This window comes from Paramormyrops kingsleyae, chromosome 22 (genome assembly GCF_048594095.1).
Source record: "Paramormyrops kingsleyae isolate MSU_618 chromosome 22, PKINGS_0.4, whole genome shotgun sequence".
Classification (NCBI taxonomy): domain Eukaryota; kingdom Metazoa; phylum Chordata; class Actinopteri; order Osteoglossiformes; family Mormyridae; genus Paramormyrops; species Paramormyrops kingsleyae.
This window is the reverse complement of record NC_132818.1, coordinates 6,170,888-6,196,386: the sequence shown is the minus strand read 5'-3', so window position 1 is coordinate 6,196,386 and position 25,499 is coordinate 6,170,888. Positions and strand designations below refer to the sequence as shown.

The 25,499-nt window shown below is 49.1% G+C and overlaps 2 protein-coding genes and 3 non-coding genes across 11 annotated transcripts; all 5 read left to right on the top strand.

Annotated features, from left to right (window-relative positions):
* Positions 1 to 783: 783 nt before the first annotated feature.
* il12rb2l (interleukin 12 receptor, beta 2a, like) lies at positions 784 to 9,610 on the top strand. Of its 4 annotated transcripts, XM_023810662.2 has the most exons (16): positions 784 to 843; positions 1,020 to 1,158; positions 1,882 to 1,956; positions 3,109 to 3,262; positions 3,373 to 3,509; positions 3,626 to 3,762; positions 3,991 to 4,141; positions 4,254 to 4,330; positions 4,471 to 4,732; positions 4,836 to 5,015; positions 5,134 to 5,235; positions 5,403 to 5,540; positions 6,086 to 6,229; positions 7,658 to 7,724; positions 8,218 to 8,296; positions 8,676 to 9,610. In XM_023810662.2, exons 3-16 carry the CDS (start codon positions 1,902 to 1,904, stop codon positions 9,030 to 9,032), a joined length of 2,040 nt encoding a protein of 679 aa, XP_023666430.2. In that variant the 5' UTR covers positions 784 to 843; positions 1,020 to 1,158; positions 1,882 to 1,901; the 3' UTR covers positions 9,033 to 9,610. The 4 variants fall into 4 exon arrangements, with proteins under 4 accessions (XP_023666430.2, XP_023666431.2, XP_023666432.2 ...); XM_023810663.2 differs by having other exon boundaries at positions 794 to 1,158; positions 3,376 to 3,509; XM_023810664.2 differs by lacking the exons at positions 784 to 843; positions 1,020 to 1,158; positions 1,882 to 1,956 and adding an exon at positions 1,996 to 2,451.
* Positions 9,611 to 10,231: 621 nt separating this feature from the next.
* Positions 10,232 to 25,382, top strand: LOC111843231 (transportin-2). Of its 4 annotated transcripts, none has more exons than XM_023810646.2 (26): positions 10,232 to 10,506; positions 11,772 to 11,879; positions 12,358 to 12,433; positions 13,013 to 13,162; positions 13,536 to 13,642; positions 14,036 to 14,169; positions 14,261 to 14,342; positions 14,436 to 14,558; positions 14,672 to 14,790; positions 14,918 to 14,978; positions 15,180 to 15,351; positions 15,695 to 15,847; positions 17,536 to 17,761; positions 18,545 to 18,716; positions 18,936 to 19,022; positions 19,130 to 19,237; positions 19,370 to 19,528; positions 19,626 to 19,713; positions 19,816 to 19,914; positions 20,319 to 20,351; positions 20,530 to 20,643; positions 20,899 to 20,974; positions 21,727 to 21,826; positions 22,385 to 22,459; positions 22,556 to 22,696; positions 22,956 to 25,382. In XM_023810646.2, exons 2-25 carry the CDS (start codon positions 11,781 to 11,783, stop codon positions 22,661 to 22,663), a joined length of 2,721 nt encoding a protein of 906 aa, XP_023666414.1. In that variant the 5' UTR covers positions 10,232 to 10,506; positions 11,772 to 11,780; the 3' UTR covers positions 22,664 to 22,696; positions 22,956 to 25,382. The 4 variants fall into 4 exon arrangements, with proteins under 4 accessions (XP_023666414.1, XP_023666415.1, XP_023666416.1 ...); XM_023810647.2 differs by having other exon boundaries at positions 10,233 to 10,506; positions 20,548 to 20,643; XM_023810648.2 differs by lacking the exon at positions 20,319 to 20,351 and having other exon boundaries at positions 10,233 to 10,506.
* On the top strand, positions 13,894 to 13,961 carry LOC111843318 (small nucleolar RNA SNORD41). The gene has a single exon (XR_002838128.1). It is a non-coding gene; the product is annotated as a small nucleolar RNA SNORD41 (small nucleolar RNA).
* Positions 15,034 to 15,100, top strand: LOC111843319 (small nucleolar RNA SNORD41). Its single transcript, XR_002838129.1, has one exon. It is a non-coding gene; the product is annotated as a small nucleolar RNA SNORD41 (small nucleolar RNA).
* On the top strand, positions 15,524 to 15,590 carry LOC111843320 (small nucleolar RNA SNORD41). Its single transcript, XR_002838130.1, has one exon. It is a non-coding gene; the product is annotated as a small nucleolar RNA SNORD41 (small nucleolar RNA).
* Positions 25,383 to 25,499: the final 117 nt, after the last annotated feature.

The following is a 25,499-nucleotide window of genomic DNA, read 5'->3' as shown; positions in this document are numbered from 1 at the left end:
TTTGTAATTATACTGTATCTATTAATTTCTATGGGGAAAACTCTAATCCCAACACGACACCCTTAACCCCTACCCAGCTCCATCCTTAGCCATAAGTAACCAAACTAAATACACGACTTTTGACGTTTTATTTTTCTGAATGCATTCACAGACTATAAAATTGGATTTCCCTTTGTGGGGACCAAAAAATGGTCTCCATAAGGACAAAGTAACAGTTTTTTTTTATATCATACTCTGAGGAACACTGATGCCCACAGTGTCAATAATCAGAAAGTTACTTGTAGGATTGTCAGTTTGGATCCTGTCTGCACGGGGTGCGTGTGTGTGTGTGTGCGCGTGCACGTGTGTGTTCTGCATCTCCCTGGGTTGCGTGGGTTTCCTTTGGCCTCATGCAGAGGAAATGCGGAAGTGAGCTCGTGTCAGTGTGTATCTGCTGTGTCGGTATCCGCGTGCGTGTGCCCTGCCATGATCTGGCCTGTTCTGTGCTCTTTGATCCAAAATCACCCTGTGCTGATTCTGTACTCAATACACAGTTGGAGGATGGCTGGAATGCCCGTAAAGCACATCAATGTTCAGACACAAATTTAATGATGCTCCAACAACCGACTACAGTTTATACGTCTTAAACTTTCTGTAGTCATTTTTCAATGACCAGTAAAAAAAAAAAAAAAAAAAAAAAGACTTGTGCAAGTTTCGCCAGTAAGTGGGGAACCCCCCCCCCCCCCGCCCCAGTGGAAAAAGCAGACCGCTAAGACACTGCCGAGTAGGAAGAGGAGGGCTTAATGAACATGCACGCTGCAGATAGCGGACGCAGAGCTGCCAGGAACTCTATTCTGGAGTGACGTAAGCTGAACAACTTTTTTTGTGTAAACGAGATAGAATTCCCTTAATAGCATTAATAGCATTTTAACATAGACATTCAACGGGGTGCGCTTTTTCTTTTCAATTTTCATCTTATGCTTCGAACGAGTAGTTTATATTTCCGAATAAAGAGCGACAGACAGTGCCCCCTTATAAAGCTCACAAAGCAGCTGTGATTGCGAGGGACGAAGCATCCAGCAGCTGGAAGATGTGTAGAAGGTGAATCTGCAGGCAGCGAGCGGAGGTGGCTGGGCGTGGGTCGGGGTGCCGCGCCGGGGTGTCTGCAAAGTGGAGCAGGTGAGTGCATCCATCAGAAGCCCATTGAGAAGTCCTGCTGTTTCCAAATAATATAACGCATTTTCATCACTATTGTAATGAATGGCATGACATTGTTAAAACCACCCGCTAGGTCGTACCCTTCCATTAATTTTATTCTTTTACCACAGATTTAAAATATACTGGTTCAGCTTCTTCTTTTTTTTTATCTTGTGCCCTTCACCGGCTTCGCGATTATTCTCAATTAACAGAAACAGGAACTGGCACGTGAAAGTGTTATTGCATATTGAATTTTTGTTGCAATTAATTGCTTTATTGATTCTTATTTACAATATACTATATACTTGTCCAAAAATTCCTCATCTAACTGAAACATTGCCTCGTCTTAGTTACATATATAACTATTGTGTTGCGTTGACTTTATCTAGCGGTACCTGTTTAATGAAATTTTGCTATAATTCAAAGGGTTCGATTTATACGCGAATATTTATATATGGAATATTATCAACTCATATCAAATCAACATGAGCAGACTGTAGATGTATCAGCTAGAGCTCTGTTGGACAGGAAGGTAAAAAAGTGGTATGTTGGGCTGTTTAAACATCGCTGAAGAAACGATTACTGTAGAATAGCAATTTGTGAATTCACATGCGAATATATAGAATTGCAGGTTAGAAACTGAGTAGGTTTGAATCTTTTTGTTTTGTTTTTTGTTTTGTAATTATTTCTTTCTTTTCTGTTCAGTTGTTCAGATGTCCTGATAAATGGCATGGCTTACAGTGTTCTTACTTCTGCCTTTGGTGTGCCATGCTCTGAAAGGTGAGTGTAGTTTACTTATGCAGTCTCAGAAAAATAGGTAAACATTTGTACCTTTGCTTGTCAATGGTGCTGTACTCTCAGGGGTCTGCCAGTTTTACCCTTAGCTGTAGGTAAGAGTACATTTCTGTACCTTAAAGGGTACAATTACAAGGGTACAGCCCCCGTGACAGGCAAAGGTACACATTTTTACCCTTTTTCTGAGAGTGTGGTTAGAGTCATATTTGTACTTTACCCAGAGGCTGTGCCATATGCACTCGGTGCAGTCGTGCATTTTCTGGCAGGTAGATGACTGCACATCCTCAGGCGTAATGGCGTGTGGGCTGGTAGTGGGACCTGCATGCTTGGGCTAGATTTACTGTCGAGAAAAAGCCATGCAAAAGCCTGATCATACGCCTGTTTACCTGCGTGCCGGTGAAGGACTTCTGTTCTCAGTGTGCAAACGTGTTTACACTAATGCAATAAGATTGACTATCAGCGTCATTTCATGATACAGAGGTGAGTAACAGTTTCCTCAACTGGGAAAATCTCATTCATATTAACCACCCTACACTGTCCAATCTGTGCCTTTGAGGTACAAATACTTTTCATTGGGCCTGTACCCTCAAGGGTCTAGCAATTGTACCCTAGCTGTAGGTAAATGTACCTTTTGAAGTACAGAAATGAACTCTGAGGAACATTTTTGTACCATTTTTGTAAATTATTGTTGTTTGTACCTTGGGGGGGGGGGGGGTACCAGGGCCATACCCTTTTTCTGACAGTGTGCTGGGAAAAGCTACCCGTGGAAAGACTGTACTGTCATTTACGAGTGAGGATTAAATGGGCATGTATGTGAAAATCTGGCCTGATTTATCGTGTAATTCAGTTGAGTATAAATTCTGTGGGTTTACTCTTTTGGGTCTTGTAGCTACTGACATCGCAAGGTTTTTCTTTTTCTTCCTAGCAAATAAGATGTCATGCTCAGAAACAGGAACGGTTACTTGCCCCATTTTCATTGTCACTCAGCATTGTGTGAAAACAGTTTCCTCTCACTTTCGCGAATTACCTGATCTTCTCTCCTCCTCCTTTGAGCTGCATAGCTTCTGTTTGTTCAGTAGTGAGCATGACGGCAGCACCGCTCCTCACTCAGTGCCACCCCCCCCCCCTCCATCTCAGCTCCCGTTACTGCCGGCCAAGCCCCCGCTCTCTCGAAGCCCAAGTGCTACATCCCCCATGGTGACGACCCTGACATCCACTGTTCCTGGGAGCCTGCGGACAGGTCACTGTCTCCTCAAAAGTATGTCATTCACTGGATGCAAGATGACACAGGGTGAGTCCCGACACCCTTAAGGATGTGTGTGTGAGAGAGATGGCGGGGGTGGATTTCTGTGTTCACATGCACACATCCCCCCCCCCCCCATTTGATTACTGTTTATCTAGCAGGAAGAGAGATGCAGGCGACTCGGGGGGAATCATCCCCCGCGCCAGCTTCCGCAGTCATCAGCACATGTGTGTGTGGGTCACTGCCGGGGGCGTCTCCGTGGGAGAGGAGGTCTGCTTCAACACCGCTGACATCGGTGAGTGCTCCTTGGTCCCGCCCGCTGGGGATGTCGGACCGACAGCCCTCCTCCTGCTCCCCTCCTCACACCCTCAATCTCCTCCTTTTCTCCATCCCTTCTTTCTTCTGCCCCAGAACAGCCTCGTGCCCCTGAGGTGTTAAACCACACACTGCAGCCTTTGGCAATCATCTGGCAGGTTCCATGCAGTGAAATGGACTTGTTACTCTGTGAGGTTCAGTACCGCATTCAGGGTGAGGAAGGCTGGATTAAGGTGAGGCGCATTCCCCTCTCACCCCCAAGAGCCTCGAGACCCTTTGTCAGTCTGTGACACCAGACGCTGCCTTTAGTGTGACTTCAGTTAATTGTGTGACTGAATTTTGAATGCTTCTGTCCAGTAGACTCTGCTGTGATTTTGAGCTCGATCTTTATGGAAAGTGCCGCATCCTGAGGAGAAAAATTTCACTTTCATTTCGCTTTCTTCCCTGTATTCCTTGTCCAGGGCAATGACGATGTCCAGGACACATTTATGCTGGAAGACGTGCAGCCGTTCAGCATGTATGAGTTCAAGGTCAGATGTAGTTGCTCAAATGTAGTCGGGGCTCCCTCAAGTGGCTGGAGCAACAGCTACATGGTGCGGAGCGCTGAAGCAGGTTGGTTCACTCAAGGGAAATGCAGTTCAAAAGCCCAACTCTCTAGGGGCCACAAGCCTTTGATGGAGAACCATTCATGCTGTGATTCTGTCTGTCTCTTTTACCACATCAGCGCCTGTCGGAGTTCTTGATATGTGGATCCATTGTGGGGAGTCCAGTGACCATGCAGACTGCAACCTAGTATGGAAGGTATCTCAACAGAACCAGCAAACTGTAAACCCTCTGTGTGAGACATAATGATATTGCCGACTTGTTATTTGTCGCCCCCTTCTGCTCAAACACTCCGAGGTCCCCTACCTCTCTCAGCCCCGGCTCATTTCTTGCCCCAGGAACTGCCCCGGCATCTTGCTCGGGGAGAAGTCACAAGATACACATTAACAATGGTGAATGAGACCAGGGGCATTTCTGCAGCGGAACTCAAGCCGATGGAGGGGATCCTGGGTGCTGTAACAGAGAACCGAAGCAGATGCTGCTTTTACCCGTCACCGCTTTCCCTGCGCAGCGTAACTGCAGTACACCTCACTGCCATCAACTCGAAGGGAGCGACAGAGCCCACATATCTGGCCCTCCCCTCCCCTGGTCAAACTCCAGGTGGGCTGCCTCTCTAGAGGTCTTCAAGTGTAGCTATTACAGGCACTACAGCCGGATTAACACTTAACGCAACGACGTTTGCACCGTCGGTCTGTTCTCTTAGATCCACTGTACAATCTGTCCATTAATGTCACCATGGTGGAACATGAGTGGAAACTCAAGGTGTCCTGGAATTCGCCCCCGGAGGTCGTAGATGAATATGTGCTGCAGCTTGATGAAGTCTGCCCCCCCCAGAGGTTTGACTGGATAAAAGTGAATCAGTCAGGAGACACGGTGATGGAAGGTTCGTGGGAGACCCAGCTGTCCGGAACTTCTGCCCGGGTTCATTTCCTTCTCTTAGCTACACAGCCTATGGGTTGCTTACTGTAGCATAACCCTCATGTCTCTGGCTCAACCTGCAGGTGACTTTAGGAATTACACCCCATACAATCTTTCCCTGTTTGGCATCTCCTCAAACCGTAGACGCCTCTTGGCAATGACCACTGTGTACACCGTCCAGCATGGTAAGTGGTACGCCTGTGTCAACATTAAAATTCCTCTACATTTCAGGCTGTCTTGTTATTATCAAAAACGAGACAAAAATTATGGCCGTTTCTCTACGCTGTTCTAATTTTTCCTTCTTTGTTATCCTGTTTTTTTTTTTTTTTTCTTTTTCAAATTTATTCTTTAGCTCCTCCAAAAGTGAAAAGATTCCAGGTGTCCAGATTATCCTCCTCAGAGGTGACTTTGACTTGGCAGAAGATCCCGGTCTTCGAGAGTGGAGGAGTCATCTTGAAGTACAGACTGGGATTCTTCAATGAAACACCAGGTGCTGCCTGACGCACGGCACTGCAGCATAAGCTGACGGCCCAGCTAGGCCGTCCCTACCTCACTCTGGCAATTGACCACATTGTGTCTGCATATTCTGCCCACACGTCTGTTGCTAACCTCACCTACGCACTGACTGGGACGACCACCTAATCCATGTCAGGGAGGACACTGGGGGCTAATTCAGGCTTAACAAACTACTTTAAAGCTGAAAGGCTCTTGTACTTGACAAAATAATTCAGTTCTTGTGCTTTGGCTGGTTTGTTTCCTTGATTAAAAGACTCATCCAGCTGTTTCACATTAACATTAATGATGCATGCGTGGCTATTGGAGACTGACCAATCAGCACACAGCAAGAACTCAGTGCTAAAGTGAAATCCAGGTCCTTTTAATTGAAATGGTAGTTTACAAACCCAGTCCCAGCTCAGTGTCCCCCCCCCCCCCACCCCCGACATGGATTCAGTGGTAACCCTAGCACTGACGCACACACATCCCCATAGTCCAAGCTGTTCTCCATGCTAACATCCCCATTCCCGCTGCCCCCAGAATACGAGGTTCACCACAGCACGGACAGCTACACCTTCTCAGGCCGGCAGCAGGGCCGCAACCACATGGCCTGGATCTATGCGGAAACGGAAGCTGGCCCGGGACCCCCGAATACCATCAACTTCTTCATCCCAGCCTCCACTGGTACTTTTCACAAAAGACCACTTACAGGCTCCTGATGGAAGCAGGAATGTAGTTGAATAAAGACTGTGAATCAGCAGGGAGTCTATGGGAAGCCCCCGGGTGGTCTGAGCCTCTCCAGGGAGGGACCAAGCTGCAGGACGTCTCATGCATGCATATAACAGTGACCTGGATGCAGTAGCTGAATGTGGTGGAACAGTCAAAGAGCTTCTGTGCCACTGGATTTTGTTGGCACATGGATTGGTGCTGATTAACCCCTTATGTGACATAGGTGGCCTCCTGGGGTTCCATCTTCTAGGACAGTGTTTCCCAATCTGGTCCTCGGGCACCTGCAGACAGTCCATGTTTTTGCTCCCTCCCAGCTCTCTAGGGAGTAAAAATGTGGACTGTCTGATAGGGAGCTGGGAGGGAGCAAAAACGTGGACTGGGTGGGGGTCCCCGAGGACTGGGTGGGGAAACACTGTTGTAGGAGATGCCGACTTAGCAAGCCAATTTCCCTTTGTCTCAGACAGGGGGTGCCAGTGGGGAAGTTTGCGCAGGGGCCACATGGGCCATTGGCATTGACAATGACGGTAATTTTTGGGACGTGTTTGGTTACACATCACCCTGTGTAAATGAAGGGATTGCTCACTGCTCCCGTGCGCACATCACCCTGTGTAAATGAGGGGATGGCTCGCTGCTCCCGTGCGCACATCACCATGTGTAAATGAGGGGATCGCTCGCTGCTCCCGTGCGCACATCACCATGTGTAAATGAGGGGATCGCTCGCTGCTCCCGTGCGCACATCACCATGTGTAAATGAGGGGATCGCTCGCTGCTCCCGTGCGCACATCACCATGTGTAAATGAGGGGATCGCTCGCTGCTCCCGTGCGCACATCACCATGTGTAAATGAGGGGATCGCTCGCTGCTCCCGTGCGCACATCACCATGTGTAAATGAGGGGATCGCTCGCTGCTCCCGTGCGCACATCACCATGTGTAAATGAGGGGATCGCTCGCTGCTCCCGTGCGCACATCACCATGTGTAAATGAGGGGATCGCTCGCTGCTCCCGTGTGCACATCACCTTGTGTAAATGAGGGGATCGCTCGCTGCTCCCGTGTGCACATCACCTTGTGTAAATGAGGGGATCGCTCGCTGCTCCCGTGTGCACATCACCTTGTGTAAATGAGGGGATCGCTCGCTGCTCCCGTGTGCACATCACCTTGTGTAAATGAGGGGATCGCTCGCTGCTCCCGTGTGCACATCACCTTGTGTAAATGAGGGGATCGCTCGCTGCTCCCGTGTGCACATCACCTTGTGTAAATGAGGGGATCGCTCGCTGCTCCCGTGTGCACATCACCTTGTGTAAATGAGGGGATTTCATGAAGCTCCCATGCACAGATCGCTGGACATAGCACTAATTGGCATCTCCTTTTTCCTTCACTTTCAGATGTTTTTAAAGTGGTCTTAATTACGGTTTCCCTTGCTGGAGTGCTGTGTCTGTTCGGGTGTTGCGGGTAAGGAGCATTCTCCGTGTACTGTATGTGCCACCATTTCTGCTCCGCATTTCCATGGCTTATTTCCTCATATCACTGCATCGCTTTGCTGATGTATACAGCCTAAGGAGTCTTGAAGGTTTGTCCACCTTTTACAGTAAACTAACGATGGGAGAAATTAGGCCTTGAGAGGCATAGTGCTCTATCAATAAATGCTTACCATTGACCCAGTGAAACCCAATGAAGTGTTCACTTACGAGTGAGTTATACCCCTAGCAGTAGACAAGTAGCCCCCACTATGTGTTTGGAAGCCTCATTCCCCACCTTTTGAAGAGTATTAATGTGGGACTATTGTGGATCAAAACTATTTTAGGAAGTACCCTCTCTGTGACCTGGAACTGCTTGCACAGGTGTCCAATCAAAGGAGTGAATTTCATATAAGCTATAGGGTGAGTTGGCTGTATTTAAGAAAACACTTTCTGCTTTTAAGTGCTGCTTGTTCTTCTGTCCACAGGCATCGGAGAGTGTCCTGCTCTTGGTGCCATGACAAAGTACCTGACCCAAACAACAGTCGCCTGTTCAAACCTGACCAGGTACTGACCTAACCATGTCATTTAAAGTATTGTGATTCTATTCTAGAGAAAACTGTGCAAATGAGGCTTCAGACATTTGCTCACAGGTCCACAAGTATATTTTAACCTCCACATTTTGTTGAGATATTAGCATTTTTAGTCTCTAGATGGTCAGTTTCTTTAGGATTTTGGGTAGGGTAATTGTTGGACAGTTACAATCTAGAGGGATCATCATTTGTAAACATCATGGGAATGAGCTGCTGAAACACACCAGGCCATCAGACTCCCTCTCCACCTTCAAGAAACACCTCAACACCCATCTGTTCCAGAAATATCTCTACTAGCCTAATACCACCTTATGGTCTTAAATGATGTTTCTCTTTGTGTGTTCATGACTCAGAATATAGGCATTTGGGAAAGTTTAGGTTCCCCTGAGTCCAACCAGAACCTGTCCTGTCTGGAAGTGATTGAGACGGAAGACTTTAAAGGCAAGGACTTTCCAGAGGAGGAGAACACACCCAGTGTACACCTGGAGAATGAAGTGGAGGAGGAGCAGATTTCAGAGGATGGCGAAGACACGGCTATGGCCCATTCTGCCGCGAGGAACGTGGCTGGAGACCCAGGCAGTGGAGTGAACAGCTACAGCGAGATGAATGACAGAGAAGGCGCAGAAGTGGATGGTGCGAGTCTGGAGGAGACGTTCTTCCCAGACTACGAGAAGCACTTCATGCCCTGCCCATGTGATATGTCGTCTTAAGCCCACTACTGGTACCTGGAATGAGGAAGGCGAATGACTGTACAGCACAAAGCATTTCGACAACAGAACACTGACACAATGCCTGTAACTTCATCTTTTCTATTTGTTTTGCTGCTTGTTTGCTTTATTTAGTAAATATGTCACATTTTTGGTAAGAGTTTTATGTGTTATTAAGAAAGTATTACGTAAATGTTGCATACAACTTTGCCAAATATCTGTTAGCACCGAGTAATACATGGCAATTGTGCACTCGCACATTCACTTCATACGGGTTTCACACCTATACTGATGCAACTAAAGGTTTTCCAATTTGGTGCAATGACTGAGCCACTCAAATAGCAAACTGAAAGCTTTACTTTGTGATAAGCTGACTTGAAACAGAAGCAATAGGCCTCAGTACTTGGATGTCTTCACACTGGTATTATGTGTCACATTTGTAAATGACACCTGGCCAAGATCGGCCCCAAAGTATCTTAAAGCTGTTGTGAACTTTAAAGAAAAACACACTCTATGTCTGTTTATTGCATCATTCCAATAAACTATATCCATATGATGAATGATTACTATATCATTATAAAGGCATGTGTACAATTCTTTATTTTAACCTTGTGGCAGATATTCAGTAGGCAACACTTGTTGCTTCACCCTCCACAGTGGGGACACCTGGGTTGTGTGTGGAGTTTACTTATTCTCTCTGAATTTGTGTACATTTCCTCCTGCAATCCAGAAAAATGTCCTGAGATGAACTGACGACTCTCCCTCCCTGTAGGTACACATTTTCTCTATCTCTCTCTCTCTCTCACACACACACACACACACAGACTGCCCCATGCCTTGTGACATATACTTCCTGGTTAGCTCCAGGATCAGTGAGACCCTACACTTGATAAAAAGCCTGAGAATTTGATGTTTGGGTGTTTCCTTCAGCTTGCAGATGGATGAACAATGTTTAATTTCAGTTTTGTCGACTCAATTCGCAAAATACCTGGAAAATACTTTGGAGGGTTTTAAAGTATATTAAAAGAAATCGTTCCACAATTTTTTAAACGTGATTGTATGCAAATGTATAGGCCTACGTTATTGCAACAAAGACGATCCCGCTCCCCTCGTACCTCCCCACGTGACGCCCGGGAGACCGCGTTAACGCGCTTGCAGTTTCTCCTCTAGTAGCCCGTATGATTTTACAGCGGGCCGCTTCTGATTGGTTAGAGTTAGACGTGGACGGAAGCCGAAAGGAGGCACGATGGACGGTTGAGCCGGCGTGCTTTAGCCCTGTTCTCCATTCCGAAAGCTGCTCGCCGCCGAATTGTATGAGAAAGGGCTAGGGAGTGATCGAGGCGACCACAACCCCGGCGAGAACAGGGAAATCCAGCGCATTTCCTCATTATTTTTTGCCGATCGTCATCGATATATTAGCTATTACGGAGACGCGGCGTTGAAGGATTGTACAGTTGACTTACCGTAAGATTTTCAGGTAATCTGTGTGCTTATTTCACGACCATCTTCTGTATTAGCTTGCTAGCTTAGCCGTTTATAACTAGCTAACAGGGAACTCCGCTAACTCTCGCATGGTGAATAACTATCTTGGTAATTAACTACCTGCCGCAGCTGGAGCAGATATGATGCGAAAGGGAGAAAATCGGATGTAAGATGCTGTAAAATCTTTCAAATGCGTAACTGATGTTGAAGGTTTAGTGGCGGTTTTGGTATTTGTAATTAATTAGCATTGCCCCGCGTTTTAAACATCCTGGGTGCATGGCGGACAACGTGATTGATTTTAAATCGGACTTTGGTAACAGACTGTAAATCAGTACAGTTTTGACTGAACACGGCGGAAAACGCGGTCATTTTGGCCTTGCTTGGCACCGAAGCCGGGAGCTGCCGTGAGTCGCTAACCTCTGGCTGATGCGCATTGTGTGCGATTGGAGCGGATTGCAGCTCCATGCAGCGGCTAGCCGTGCTCCACATACCGATTCCGCTAAGTTAGCCGCATCCCAGAGCCGTGCTTTTTTTTTTTTTTTTTACGACAAACGCGTTTAACGAGAAGGAGAGTATACCTATTTTGTATTTACAGGTGGAGTGAGGCTTTCTGAGCGGTGTCTATCAGAAGCCGAGCGGGTGGCGTGGGGGTTGGGGGCAGGATTAGGGCGGCTAAGCCGGTTATAGGGAGATCCACATCTGTGCATTTGAGTCATCCTGCCTCGTTTCCCCCTTATGCCTGACTCCCCCACGCTCGCTTGGATCGGGGATCTGCGGGAGTGAATCCGCCTTTACTGCCCATCTCTCTGGGTTGAAGACAGCCGCGCGTGTCGGGCCTTAAGCCCACATTATATCCTCGGCCATGTGGGTTTGCAGTTAGTCGGCTGTGTTTATATTTAGCCATTTCGTTTGCCCTTTGTGAGCGCACAGTATATCGGTGCAGGCAACCCTCTGTTTGTAAAAATGTTATTCCGATGCCTCTGTAAAGTTTGCGCAGTTGTCTAGGTAACCGGCTGCATTGAATGTCCGCGCGACGCCTTTCTGCGCTCGCGCCAATCGTGCCGCGCCTGTACGTATTGTCGTCCGTCTCACCCGAGCGATCATCTAAACGAAAACACTCAATTAGCATGCTTTCTGCTGGGCGCCTTGGGTCAAACGAGACACTCTCGAGTTGCATGTATGCACAGCTACTGGATACGTGCTAGACTCTTGTAGTAATTAACGCCTCACGTGCTTCCTGTGTGCGTGTTTGCTCCCCAGCCGTACAGGATGGAATGGCAGCCAGACGAGCAAGGACTGCAGCAGGTTCTCCAGCTTCTCAAGGACTCGCAGTCCCCCAATACCGCCACGCAGAGAGCTGTGCAACAAGTATCCTTTCGTGCAATCCTCCACATCTCCATTTCCCCCCTCCTCCAGAATTATTATGCAGCAGACGACTCAGAGTTTGCAGCTTCTTTGAAACTGTTTTGGTGAAAAGTGTTTTATTATGGTATGCTTTGGTCTGGTGCTTATCAGCTATTTCCTCACTGTTGTCTTCAATACCGAGGTAAAGGAAGGGAAGCATTCCTCCATTACTCACTGAAGACGTTTCAAACAGAATACCCTTATGTGTAACCGTGACATTTGTGGTATTTTAGTCAAGCTGCGTGAGAGATTTTATCTGTACATCTTGAACACCCCTGTGTGGTGAATCCTTTGTCTGAAGAGAGGTGTGTGTGTAATGTATAATATATATATATATATATTTAATAATATATATATTATTAAATAAAATACACATGAGTATGTTGATATCTATATAATTTATGGTTCTCACCTGTTGCATTCTGCTTAACATTGGCACCAGAAACTGGAACAGCTAAATCAGTATCCTGACTTCAACAACTATCTCATCTTTGTCCTCACCAGGCTGAAAACTGAAGGTGGGTCTGCTATGCATTGGCTTAGTATGGCTTTTGACTACTGAATCAAAATGCATGTACTTTTTTTTTGGCGGGGGGGGGGGGGTGGTCAGTAAATGATGCCTCTTGTGGCTCCAGGAGATGAACTGTTGTCCATACATCTTAAACTGTTAATTTGTGCTTAAGTCTCGTTGCCTTAGGTCCTGATTACACAAAGTTGTCATTTCTTCCAATAACTATGAGGTAGCATTGTCATTGCACTGGTGGATCCATAAGCTGTTAGTCCGGGGTAGGCTTTGAGCACCTTTGAGCTAGATATTGCCATGATACAGTGTACAGCTGTAAAAGTATAAAAGTGCTGCTTTTTTCCAAACAATATATTGAAAAGTAAAGGCCTTTGCTGTAGCTGTGTTAGGATTTATTTTGATTTCCAAGATGAAATTTTTTTATAGGAGTGCCTCTGCTTTAGTGTGATGTTAAACTCCTGGCTGCAGGTGTCTTCCGTTCTGGCGCCTTTATATTCCTTTATATCTGCTTGCACTGCACTGATTGGTTTATATACATTTCCTGCATGGTGCGTGCCTCCTGCTCATTGGCTAGATGAACCCACTCGCTCCCTCAGTGGCTTGATCTTGAAGAATAACGTGAAGGCCCACTACCAGAACTTCCCTCAAGGTGTGGCCGACTTCATCAAGCAGGAGTGCGTGAACAACATCGGTGATCCCTCCCCTCTCATCCGCGCCACAATCGGTAGGCCTCTCTGCAGCGGTGCGGCTGGCTTCATGCCATCTCCTAAAGCTATTAATCTCCTCGATAGTGCTGGCATGAGCGGAGCAGGCAGGTGACACCATCAATACTGTTCTAGGGGTTAATCCAGCTGATGAGGACTGTTCTTGTGGTTGGCTCTGGGGTACCTCCTTGGGCATCATACCGGCCAACACAGGGACTCATCATTCCAGCAGACATTAGTTTTGATGATACTTTGCATAAATCCCAACTTTTTTTCTTCTGATGAACTTTTTTGTTTGGCTGTTGACATGTGATATTATTGTGGGATATGGTGCGTCCCTTCCTCACTGGTAACAGTCCTGCTCTTTCTCTCGCTGCCTCTGCCCCCCCCCAGGCATCCTGATCACCACCATTGCCTCCAAAGGAGAACTGCAGATGTGGCCCGAGCTTCTCCCTCAGCTCTGTGAACTGCTCAATTCTGAGGACTACAACACTTGTGAGGTTGGCACTCCCCTATTTTGCTCTCCCTTCCCCGTGAGCTTGGCACGGCCCTCTTTGTGCTCTCTCTCCCAATGGCGCTCCTGATCTGCCTCTGTTAGTTTGTACATTTCTCTCCGAAGGCGCTTCAGTTGTCATGTGGTCCTGTCTGACAGAAGACCATGTGGCATCATTTGCCACCCATTTTGTGGTCTCCAACATAGTTTGTTGATCTTTCCCCCCCACTGTCTAAGCTTGTTTTTATACATGCCGCTCTGGATGTGATGGACAACTCTGTCTTGAGTAACTATGATAGCTATTGTATTCATACTGTCTGATCCAGAGTGATGAACTGGCACCCATCCTGGTCTGGTGTTTTTCTTTTTTCTTGGCTTGACTACTTCCTGTTGTCTTTAGGGCTCCTTTGGTGCTCTGCAGAAGATCTGTGAGGACTCGTCTGAGCTCCTTGACAGCGATGCCCTCAACCGCCCCCTCAACATCATGATCCCCAAGTTCCTGCAGTTCTTCAAACACTGCAGCCCTAAGATCCGGTGGGTTGTTGGTTGCAGCTTATGCCCGAACCCGTTTCCTCTTTACTTTGCCATCTCACCGGTTCTGCTTACTGTCTCCCTCGCCCATTAGATCTCACGCCATCGCCTGTGTGAACCAGTTCATCATTGGTCGAGCACAAGCCCTGATGGACAACATTGACACCTTCATTGAGGTGAGTGCATACCGCCTTGCTCGTTGGGTGAGCTCTATCCAGACTATAGCCTTTCTTCAGTGCCTTATCTGCTGGCAAACCGGTCTCCCCTAGAGTCTGTTCGCACTGGCCGGGGATGAGGACCCCGAGGTGAGGAAGAACGTCTGCCGCGCCTTGGTCATGCTATTGGAGGTCCGAATCGACCGGCTCATCCCCCAGATGCACAGCATCATTCAGGTGAGGCCCGGAGTCTCCTGGCCATCTTCTCTGCTTTCCTGATTAAGCTGTCGCCGTCGTTGCAGATCAAAATGGCCCCACCTCACAGTGAACCTCACCCCTTGCCCCTGCAGTACATGCTACAGAGGACGCAGGACCCAGACGAGAACGTTGCCTTGGAGGCTTGCGAGTTCTGGTTAACCTTAGCAGAACAGCCCATCTGCAAGGAGGTTCTGGCTGGACACCTGGTCCAGTGAGTTTCTGGCTGCTAGTGCCACACACAGACGGCAGTGTTAAATCCCAGCATGCTCCTTTGGTGCTGAATGACGCTGCTTGGGTTTGTGAGACCTCATTGGCTGTTTTTTTTTCATATTCCACAGGCTGATTCCTATCTTGGTAAATGGCATGAAGTATTCCGAGATCGACATCATCCTGCTAAAGGTTGGTTCTTTGGTCCTTAATACTTTGCAAGGCTCCCCTAATTCTCCCTGACACATCGGGTGTGATGACTGCTTGCTTCTTGACGTTACTGTGATGTGTTGTATTCATACTGTCTGACCCGTGACCTAAGATGGCGGGAAGCCCACCTGGCCGCGCCTCGGCACTCTGACGTTCCCGACATCTGTTCCCTCCCTCCTGCAGGGCGACGTGGAAGAGGATGAGGCAGTCCCGGACAGCGACCAGGACATCAAGCCACGCTTCCACAAGTCGCGCACTGTCACCCTGCAGCACGAGGGAGGCGGCGGGGAGGAGGGCGAGGACATCGAGGAAGAGGAAGACGACGACGACGACACGCTGTCCGACTGGAACCTGCGTGAGTTCTGAGCCCCCAAAGCCACCTTATCGAAGACCTAGACACATATGGAACCATCCGGTCCTAGTAGAAGCAGAAGTAGAACATTTAGGTTTAGCAATAAGGTCCACAACTGCCTTGGGGGGGGGGGGGGCTGTCTCTAGGGGAGGTACTGGGCGCTCATGACGGCACAGTGGACGTGATGACCTGTTTTTTCTTGAGTATCAGTGATGTTTTTGTATTCATACTGTCTGATCCACTGTAGTACTGCCTCCTAATGTTCAGAGTTCTGCTTTTCGAGGGGCCGGGTGCTCTCTGCCTCTGACAGTGTGCTGACGGGCTTGAAATGGGGGCTGTCTCGCAGGAAAGTGCTCAGCGGCTGCCCTGGACGTTCTGGCCAACGTGTTCCGCGACGACCTGCTGCCTCACCTCCTCCCCCTGCTGAAAGAGCTGCTCTTCCACCACGACTGGGTCGTCAAGGAGTCCGGCATCCTGGTTCTGGGAGCCATTGCAGAAGGTGCGTCTCCATAGCCCGTCTGAGAGAGCCAGCCTTGTTCATCAGGGCACGCTGTACGTGTCTCTTTGAGAGAGAGAGAGAAGTGAATAGTTATAAGCTGGTCACTAGCTCCTGTGGTAGGATCGCTGAGCATCTGCGTTGCAAGCACTTAATTTGAGAAGCTGATCTCATTCAGGATGACCGATGACGTGGCTTACTGTACATGCTCATCTTTACCTACTGCTCTCTAGCGTGACCTATGGTTTCTCCCGGGGGCTTCCTGGTGGCGTTTGCTTGGTAACCAGCCAGGCATCTTCATAGGCACCCACATTGCCTCAGCTGAACTTCTCGATTTGAAGGAGCACCGGCTCTATTTCAAGGTCCCTCTGGATATCCGAGCGTCTCGCCCTGTCGCGCAGAGGAAGCTCAGTGGCCTTGGTGTCTGCCACTCGCACCCTTGTTCAGTCATAGCTCATGGCCCATGACCGTGGTGAGGATCGGGATGTGGACCGGCCGGTGAACCGCGAGGCTCGTCTTACAACTTAACTCCTGTTTTCCTGGTCGGAAGTAGCGTGACAGCTCCTGCGAATCACGATGTTACCTGTAGACCTCCATTCCAGATGCCCTTCCAGTCACGACTGTTCCAGGATATCCTATACATGAGAACCATGCTTGTAGGCCGACACCCGCTGTGACTGGCCTTTGTGCCAAAGATGCAGACACAGTAGCAGCCGTGGTTCCCCGTGGTCCTGCCACACCTCCCATCGTACATGCTTTCTCCAAGTCGCCAAATATGTGTAGACGGTCTGTATATTTCCATGAAAGAAGAAGAGCTGCTTCACGCTCCCAACTGTTCCTTCACCCACCATCCATGCAACATTTGTGCTCCATCAAACCTAACAGCATCCAGTGTTTTTCCGAATCTCTGGATGGAGGTTTTAGACTTTGCACTGCAGAGGCCTTCAGCTGTGAGCCTCCTGCCCACCGGGTTCTCAGCCTGCTAGCGGGGGGAGGGGGGGGGGGGCGAGTTTTTTTTACTTCTGAATATCCCCGTAAGTGTTCCATACCTTGGCTGAACACTGCCTGGCCAAGGTCCCACCTCCCCCTGTCATTAAAATGCACAAGCCCCTCTGCTGTGCTCAGGTCACTGTCCTCAGAGGGGGAACTGGCGAAGTACCCCTGCATGTCCTCTGCTCCCCTTTACGATCTGGTGATGGTTCCGTTGCCATGCCGCTGAAATGTTGCTTTGTGCAAAGGGTTAGGTGGCAGTATTCCCCTATGACTGACCTAGTTTCAGCGTAATAGGATGAAGACTAATTGGATTTGTTGTGAGGGTGTAACACTGTGTACCTCTGTGTGGACCATGTTTCCTGTTGTATGGCCCACACGCAGAGTCTGATTTGTGATGTGTTCCACTATATTAAAATGTGAGGTGTGTGTGCGCACATGCTCATAAATAAGCATGTTTTTGAATTTTTAATGAAAAGATTCTAGATATTGTAAACTAGGAGACCTTTCTCATCTTCCCTGAGTGTATACATTAGGTGCCCATTTGGCCATGAGAGGGGCACTGACATGGGCATGCCCGCGCAAGTGCCCTGCCTGTAGGGTCACCCCACACCCTGCTCTTGTCCGCTCAGTCTGTGTGCAGGGCATGGTGCCTTTCTTGTCTCTAGGGTCACCCCCCACTCTGTGCTCCTCTTTGCCAGGCTGCGTGCAGGGCATGGTGCCCTTCCTGCCCGAGCTCATCCCACATCTCATCCAGTGCCTGTGTGATAAGAAGGCCCTGGTGCGCTCCATCGCCTGCTGGACCCTCAGCCGCTACGCCCACTGGGTGGTCAGCCAGCCGCCCGACTCCTACCTCAAGCCGCTCATGACGGAGCTGCTCAAGAGGATCCTGGACGGGAACAAGAGGGTGCAGGAGGCGGCCTGCAGGTAGGCCGGTCTCTGTCGGTTGGTCTCTGTCGGCCGGTCTCTGTCGGCCGGTCTCTGTCGGCCGGTCTCTGTCGGCCGGTCTCTGTCGGCCGGTCTCTGTCGGCCGGTCTCTGTCGGCCGGTCTCTGTCGGCCGGTCTCTGTCGGCCGGTCTCTGTCGGCCGGTCTCTGTCGGCCGGTCTCTGTCGGCCGGTCTCTGTCGGCCGGTCTCTGTCATTATTACATTTTCGGGACCTGATTTCCCTACAAGATGTTAAAAACCTGTTTTGTTGTTATGGGGACCATTTTTTCTGTCACCACATGGTTAACCTCAATTTTATAAAAATCTGTGACTGAAAAAAACTGAACGTATTTTCTTATAAAGTCTTATTTTGTTTGATTGGGTAGGGGTTAAGTGTGTCATTGGAAATGAATGGACGGTCCCACGCAAATAAGTTCAAACATTTGTGCGTGTGTATATATGGTGTTTGAAGAATTAAACAATTTTATTAAAAGAATTTGGTTGCCAGCAGTTTTCAAGAAACTGTTAAACCCCGCCCCCCCTTCACCACCAGGGGTAAAGTCAGATTCCTTCATTGTTCTCTGGTTGCTCTTTGGTTTCCCTGCTTTTAAAAGATGAGCCATAATGCCCCCCCCCCCCCGCCCGCCAACTCACTGAGCTCAGCTATAGACGGCCGCTCCCATTCCCAGGCTGTACGACGTGTGTGTGTGTGTGTGTGTGTGATGTTATGGGGGGGCATTAACTGTGTCCCTCACTTTAACACTCCCCCCCCCCACCCCCCCAGTGCTTTTGCCACCCTGGAGGAAGAGGCCTGCATGGAACTGGTCCCCTACCTCAGCTTCATCCTGGACACGCTGGTCTTCGCATTTGGGAAATACCAGCACAAGAACCTGCTGATCCTGTACGACGCCATCGGCACGCTGGCCGACTCCGTGGGCCACCACCTCAACCAGCCCGTGCGTCCCTCCCCCAGCCCCCGAATCAGCCCTGAATTGTGTCCTACGCCTCTCTTTATGCTTATCTCACTTCTTGGTGTCATTTGACCCGCTGTTTCACCCATTTATCCTACGTGGATATCTCAAATAGACCTATCAAAATACAGGAAGTGGCCCTGGTGGTTTCCTTCAGGTAAACTGATTCTCCAGTGTGGTCTGTGGCCCCTCCCTCCCCCGCAGGAGTACATCCAGAAGCTGATGCCTCCCCTCATTCAGAAGTGGAACGAACTGAAGGATGAGGACAAAGACTTGTTCCCTCTCCTGGAGGTCGGTCCTGCCTCCTCTCTGGGGGGGAGGGGGTGGCTCTCTGAGGGTGCTGTGCAGCTATCGTGCCTCGGCACCATCTGTTCACGTCTGTCCTGTTCCTCCCCCAGTGTCTGTCTTCAGTGGCCACGGCCCTGCAGAGCGGCTTCCTGCCTTACTGCGAACCAGTGTACCAGCGCTGTGTCACCCTGGTCCAGAAGACTCTCGCTCAGGCCATGGTGAGACCAAAAGCACTTGATATCCATTTTGTTACCCTTTAAGGGCATGTTTGCTGGTATCACTTTGATTATACCTGCAGTTTGATCGCTAGTTTAAGCTCCGCCTCTCACCTGCCCCCTCCCTCCCCGCAGATGTATCATCAGCACCCTGACCAGTATGAGGCCCCTGACAAGGACTTCATGATCGTGGCCCTTGACCTGCTGAGCGGCCTGGCTGAGGGCCTGGGGGGGCATGTGGAGCAGCTGGTCGCCCGTAGCAACATTATGACGCTGCTCTTCCAGTGTATGCAGGTGCGACCCGTCGCCGAGGCCAGCCGGCCCCCGCTGCTCCCAAACCCTGCGGTGTGTGTGTGTGTGTTCGTTCAGCACATGTGTCTGCTCCCCACAGGACACCATGCCGGAGGTGCGCCAGAGTTCCTTCGCCCTCCTGGGGGACCTGACCAAAGCGTGCTTCCCTCACGTCAAGCCTTGCATCGGTGAGCTCTGCCGTGAGAGTCTGTCAGCCGGGTTGGCTTTACCGTGTGTGTGATGCCCCGTGTCTGTGTTTCACACCCTCTCCCTTCTCTCTGCCTGCCCAGCGGAGTTCATGCCCATCCTGGGCACCAACCTGAATCCCGAGTTCATCTCCGTGTGTAACAACGCGACCTGGGCCATCGGGGAGATCTCCATGCAGATGGGTGAGTGAGTCAGTTCTGCGGAGAGCAGGATGTTGCGTGGGGCCGCCGGGGCTGGGCCGCTCTCCGGCACTCAAACACGCTCCCTAAAGGAACGCCGTGTGGATCCACAGACTGGGCTTTAGGCTGGAGTGGGTGGGGGGGGTGTCGGCGGGATCCGGCATGGCACCCCTGATGGGGTAAAGGAATCTGCTAAAAGAATAAAAAAGCAAAATGCTGCACACGCTGTAATGGTGCATGTTGAAGGGTTTCTGCTCTGACGCATCGGTGTGGAGGTTCTGCGTGAGGCATGGTAGATGTTTCTGGAAGAGCTCAGTGGTCTGCTGTGCTGGAAAGGCCACACTGCATGTGTGTGCAGTGCATGTTAGGCGAGCAGTCAGTGTAGTGACCTTACGGTATCTCAACAGGGACCAGCTCCGGGAAAGGTCAAGGATGTCCAGGTGAGCTAGGGAGGGAGGTTGGCTGCACAGTTATGACGCAGTTGATGATTTTTTTTTTTTTTTGACGTTCAGATGTTTCTTCTGCATTGCTACTTCCATTCGGCGACTCTCGCATTTCTCGCGTGCTGCGGCTGACGGCACGCCGGCTGATTTTTGGGATACCTGTGGTTTGACCTAGGCCCTCTGATGTCTGCAGGAGCAGAGATGCAGCCTTACATTGGACTTGTCCTCAGCAATCTCGTGGAGATCATCAACCGGCCCAACACACCCAAGACCCTTCTGGAGAACACAGGTACTGATTGCCACCCCCGAGCTTACTCGGCTTAAACTTTACCTGAAGGTCTGTTTGGATTGCTTGGGGGCTCAGGTTTATATCAGCACACACATGATGACTTCCTGAACAGACATTCGAAATCCGAATGTACATTTGTGGATGATTTAGGCTCTGAGACTGTGGATGTAATTTATGGGTGTGATTTTAATGGTCCGTCAGACCGATGCAGCTCTGACTGTTGCTCTGTCTCCGCCCCCTCGCCCCCCTGCGCAGCCATCACGATCGGACGGCTTGGCTATGTGTGTCCTCAGGAGGTGGCGCCCATGTTGCAGCAGTTCATCCGGCCTTGGTGCGTCCCTAGCTTCCGTTCTGGGCCCTGATACACGGGGTTCTGTCAATGTGTAAAGTTTTGTTTTTGTCTTTTTTTTTTTTTCCCCTCCTTTCCACCCCCTTTGGTGAAGACGACCATGAGCTAGAGCCGATTTTATGATGGAGGGTAGAAACCCATAAGGCAAGGGCTGGGATCCCAAAGCTGGGGAGAGAAGCTCTATTGTATTAGTTCTTGTCCTTAGGGTTGCAGGTTCATAACCTTGGCTTGCTGCTTAAGATATTTGCAGGTGTCTGCCTAAGACTAGATCAGCTGACTTTGTATGTCCAACTAGAACTATTGGGACCTGAAGCAGGGAGAATACCTCAGGTCTGACAAGGGTTGGATGGAACCTCATAGTTTTACTTGCACAAAAATCTTTTGAGGGCAGAACAAAAAATGATTGGTTCAGGGAGACAGCCAGTCAGATTGTAGAGGAGATGGATCCAAGCAACTAGAGTTGGCATCAACCAATCATATTTTTCCTGCCTCTAGTTGTTTAGACCCACCTCCTCTACAATCTGATTGGTTCAGGTAGACAACCAATTATTTTTCGTTCCGCCCTCAAAGTATTTTTGTGGAGTAAAACTCCCACGAGCTTGGATGGAACTTGCAAGCGTACCTAAAAATAGTAAACACTTGTGAATATTGGGCTTTGTGGCGTTATGAACGCTTGTTGTGCGTCAATTTGGGGTGGAGTTGGGAATGACCAGTCGTATTCCTGACGCTCTCAGGTGCACGTCACTGCGGAACATCCGCGATAATGAGGAGAAGGACTCTGCCTTCCGGGGAATCTGCGTGATGATCGGCGTTAACCCCGGCGGAGTAGTGCAGGTGAGCCACACCCTGGTTCCATGGTCACCTCCATGCCTGTGGCGCTGCCCTGCCTTCGGTCTGGCGAGCAAGGACAAAGGCAGCTAGGGAGGGGTGGCCCCAGGGCTTTTCCATGACATTGTCAGTTCAGACTGGGATGGTTTGAGGAGGTGCCGATGGGATCTAAGAAATGGAAAATATGATGCTAGAGAGGTAAGGAGCATGAGCTAATTACAGTGCATTGCTGCACCCATCACATGAAAAACCACCTCAGGGATGAGAACCTGAGTGCAGCCATGTGGCGGGTGATACCTCACACTAGTGGTGCCTAGTTTAATGTGGAAGTAGCTTAAAAGAAACATACCAATCTGCATGCAAGGACATGCACAAACAGGATGTATATAAATGGGTTTGGTTGCCCTTAAATGCACATTTACTACTGTGCGGGGTATTGAGTGCTGGAGGATGTGGGTAAATGCTGCCGTTTTGGAGGTGGAGGTCTGTCACAAGATAGCTGCTCCTGGGAGATGCTCATTGATCGGTGGTTCCTGTCTCTCGTTTTTGCCCCCCCCCCCCCAGGACTTCATATTCTTCTGTGACGCCGTGGCCTCCTGGGTGCATCCAAAGGACGATTTGAGGGAGATGTTTTACAAGGTGGGCTGGGTGACGGTGACGTGCTCAAACGGGGGCCCGACCCGCCGGGGTGTCCGAATGCGGCCTGTGACTGAGGCCTCGCCTTCACCCTTTCAGATCCTCCACGGCTTCAAGGACCAGGTGGGCGACGAGAACTGGCAGCAGTTTTCCGAGCAGTTTCCCCCACTGCTGAAGGAGCGGCTGTCCACCTGCTATGGCGTGTAGGCCCTCCCTCTTGGCACGGGACACCGGTGTCAGGTACGCCTGTGTGGGCGGGGTCTGTGGTGGTTTGTGGGTGGGGCCTGTGGTGGTTTGTGGGTGGGGCCTGTGGTGGTTTGTGGGTGGGCGGGGCATGCTATTCCCCGCCTACTGCTTCATCCGGATACCAGCCGGGCTCTTTCCATGCAAAGTGCACCCGGTAAATACGTTGTACTTGATTTTTGGCTTCTTGGATCTAGTAAGATCTTTGCGCCGGTTGCTGTGCTCGGCTCTCACGGTTCTACCCATTTCCCTCCAGGTACATCAATGGCAGGGTTACTGGGAAGCTCATCCATCTCTATGTATTGCACTGCCCTGGTCGTGGGGGGAGAGGGAACTGAATGGCCTGTCCCTCCGGACAGCCTCCGACGCCCTTTGTGTCTGCGAGGGAGGGGGGTGGGAGGGGGGGGGAACCTCTTGGTCAACGCCAACAAGCCCTGACACGCTCAGAAAAACCATACCCAGACGGGAGGTAGCGGGTGGGAGGCTTAGACGGATCTGCAAACTTTTTACGACCATAAAAACAGGGGGGGAGGGACGGGGGGAGTCTGCATTTAGACGAAGGGTTAGCAGCGCATCCTAATTGGACTTTGCCCGCCGCCGCCATCACCACCACCAGCACGGAAGCACGCGTCCCGGGCTGGCGCTGTGGGGGGGCGCTGTTGGGGCGCTGAGACGTCGGGCACCGCGGGCCTGACGGCTGCGGGGGACAGATTCACACAGACTGACGGGAGAGGAAGCGCAGAGTGCATCTTTTAAAAAATGAAAAAGGAAAAAAATAAATGGCTGATACAATGTAGTCACCAAGAACTGCTTCTGTAACATGACCATTCATTGTCTGGAACCAGCATCATCAGTCCTCTACCTGTTTCCCCATTTTCCCCTTTTTCTGTGATTATTTTTATTTTTTCTTTTTATTTTTTTTACAGTTGTCCAAGGTTTTTCAGAAACTTAAATAATCCTTCTAGGAAACGATAAGTTTTGTTTAAAATAAGGGAAATAAGGTTTATTTGCAAAGTGGTGATCAAATCAGTTGAACGTGCCGTGTATCCTGTGTTGTGTAGATGTTCTGTCTTATTTGCATTTTCCCAAAAGCTGGTTAAAAGGTACCTAACTATTAATCCGCTCCAGCCGTAAAACTGTGAGGAACCTATCCTAAGCAATGTAGACAATATAAGCAATGTAGAGGAAGGCAGGTTTTTTTTTATTAAAACTAAACTTTTTTTTTTTTGTATTAAAGTTGCCATATGGAGAAGCAAGGTCATTTTTCTGGTCGACTGATACTGTAAGGGGAGATTTATCAATTTGCTGCTATTGCCTCTTTTAAATGCGTTGGCTTTGGATTTGAAGACGAAATGTGAGAAGTATTTAAAAAGCCATAGGTGTTTAGTTTTATGCACTTCTATGGAACTGAAATTTAATCCTAACAGATTAGTTTTGAGGAATTATTTTACAAGAATGGCCTTGATTGATATGTATAGTGAAATTTTGAAACTACATGAATTAAAAACATCTAAAACTTGAGCTTGTGGGATAGTGTCCCGTGCCGCCCCTGGATCCGTACTAGTGTCTCTTCCTTTGTCTCTATACTGAGTTCTCTATTCTGACTTTGCTTTGTCCTCCAGTCCCTCACAAGGCACTTTGACGTCATTATGGCTCCAGCGGCTTCGGGACGAAGGCGGCGGTTGTGTTCTGTGATGCCTCGTCTCACCAGTGATAAACACACATGCATCTGTGTCGTGTGTCATTTTCATTTGGCTTGTGCTGGTAAAGGGGACCGGGGCCTGCTTCTGTCCCTTAGCTTGCGGGGAGCATGCGTCGAGTGTCATCGTAAGGCCACGTCGGTCTCCAGGCAAGGCAGGGCCGCGTGTCATTTTTATTCGGGATTAATGGAGCAGTGCTTGTCTGCCTTTTCTCACCATGTATTTTTCACCCGTTACAGTATAAGGCTGTACTTATAGTCTCTAGGTTTTGTCCTGTTAAGAATTACTTGTGAGCATTTTAAAGTAAAGGTCTGTTAGTAGTCGTGAAGCGATGACCGTCCGCCATTTTCTTTCTTTCCTTCGATGTTCACGTCGCTCAGCGGGAGCCTGCGCCTGTAGAGGACTGTGCCGCATTAGCTTGCCATTTTCCCTGCCAGGGCTAGGATCTCAAGCTTTTTTTTTTTTAAAAAAAAAAAAGCATAATTTAATTGTTCTGCTCAAAAATTGTCCAGCTTGCACTTCACAATTCGTAGTTATGGCCGGCAGCTGTCTGTCTGAGAAGGTTTCGCTGTTTGACCTGAGGTCATAAATGTTGCTGTGTTCTTTCATGTGAACACCCACCCACTTTGCATTCCTGATATGGTTTTCATATTTTTTCTAGTTTTTTTTTCCCCTTCACTTCTCCATTGTCCATGTTTTAGGCCATTTTTAAATCCACTTTTTAATTTCCCATATGTGATTGTAGACCTGTTTAAATTTAGCCATAAGAATGTAACAAAGGGGAAAGACTGGGATAGAACTCCAGCTTCTGTATAAACAGGGAATGAAGGGCACACCTGTAAGAGCCTTGTGTAATTTAATCTCAAGACTGCAATTTTTCCCTTAAGTGTATTGCTGGTAGGATGTTAACTTATGTATCAGACGTATCACTTTTATTTTTCGTTTGTGAATGGAAAATAAAAGGTTTTGTACCAAGCTGCCAATGAATCGTTTTTCTCCATGCTTTTTTCTTTCTCTTCTAGGTTGTTTTTTGAGGGATTTGAAATGAGGAATGTATTTAGTAGCTTGTGTAATGAGGTGGTTTTTCACCACGATTGACG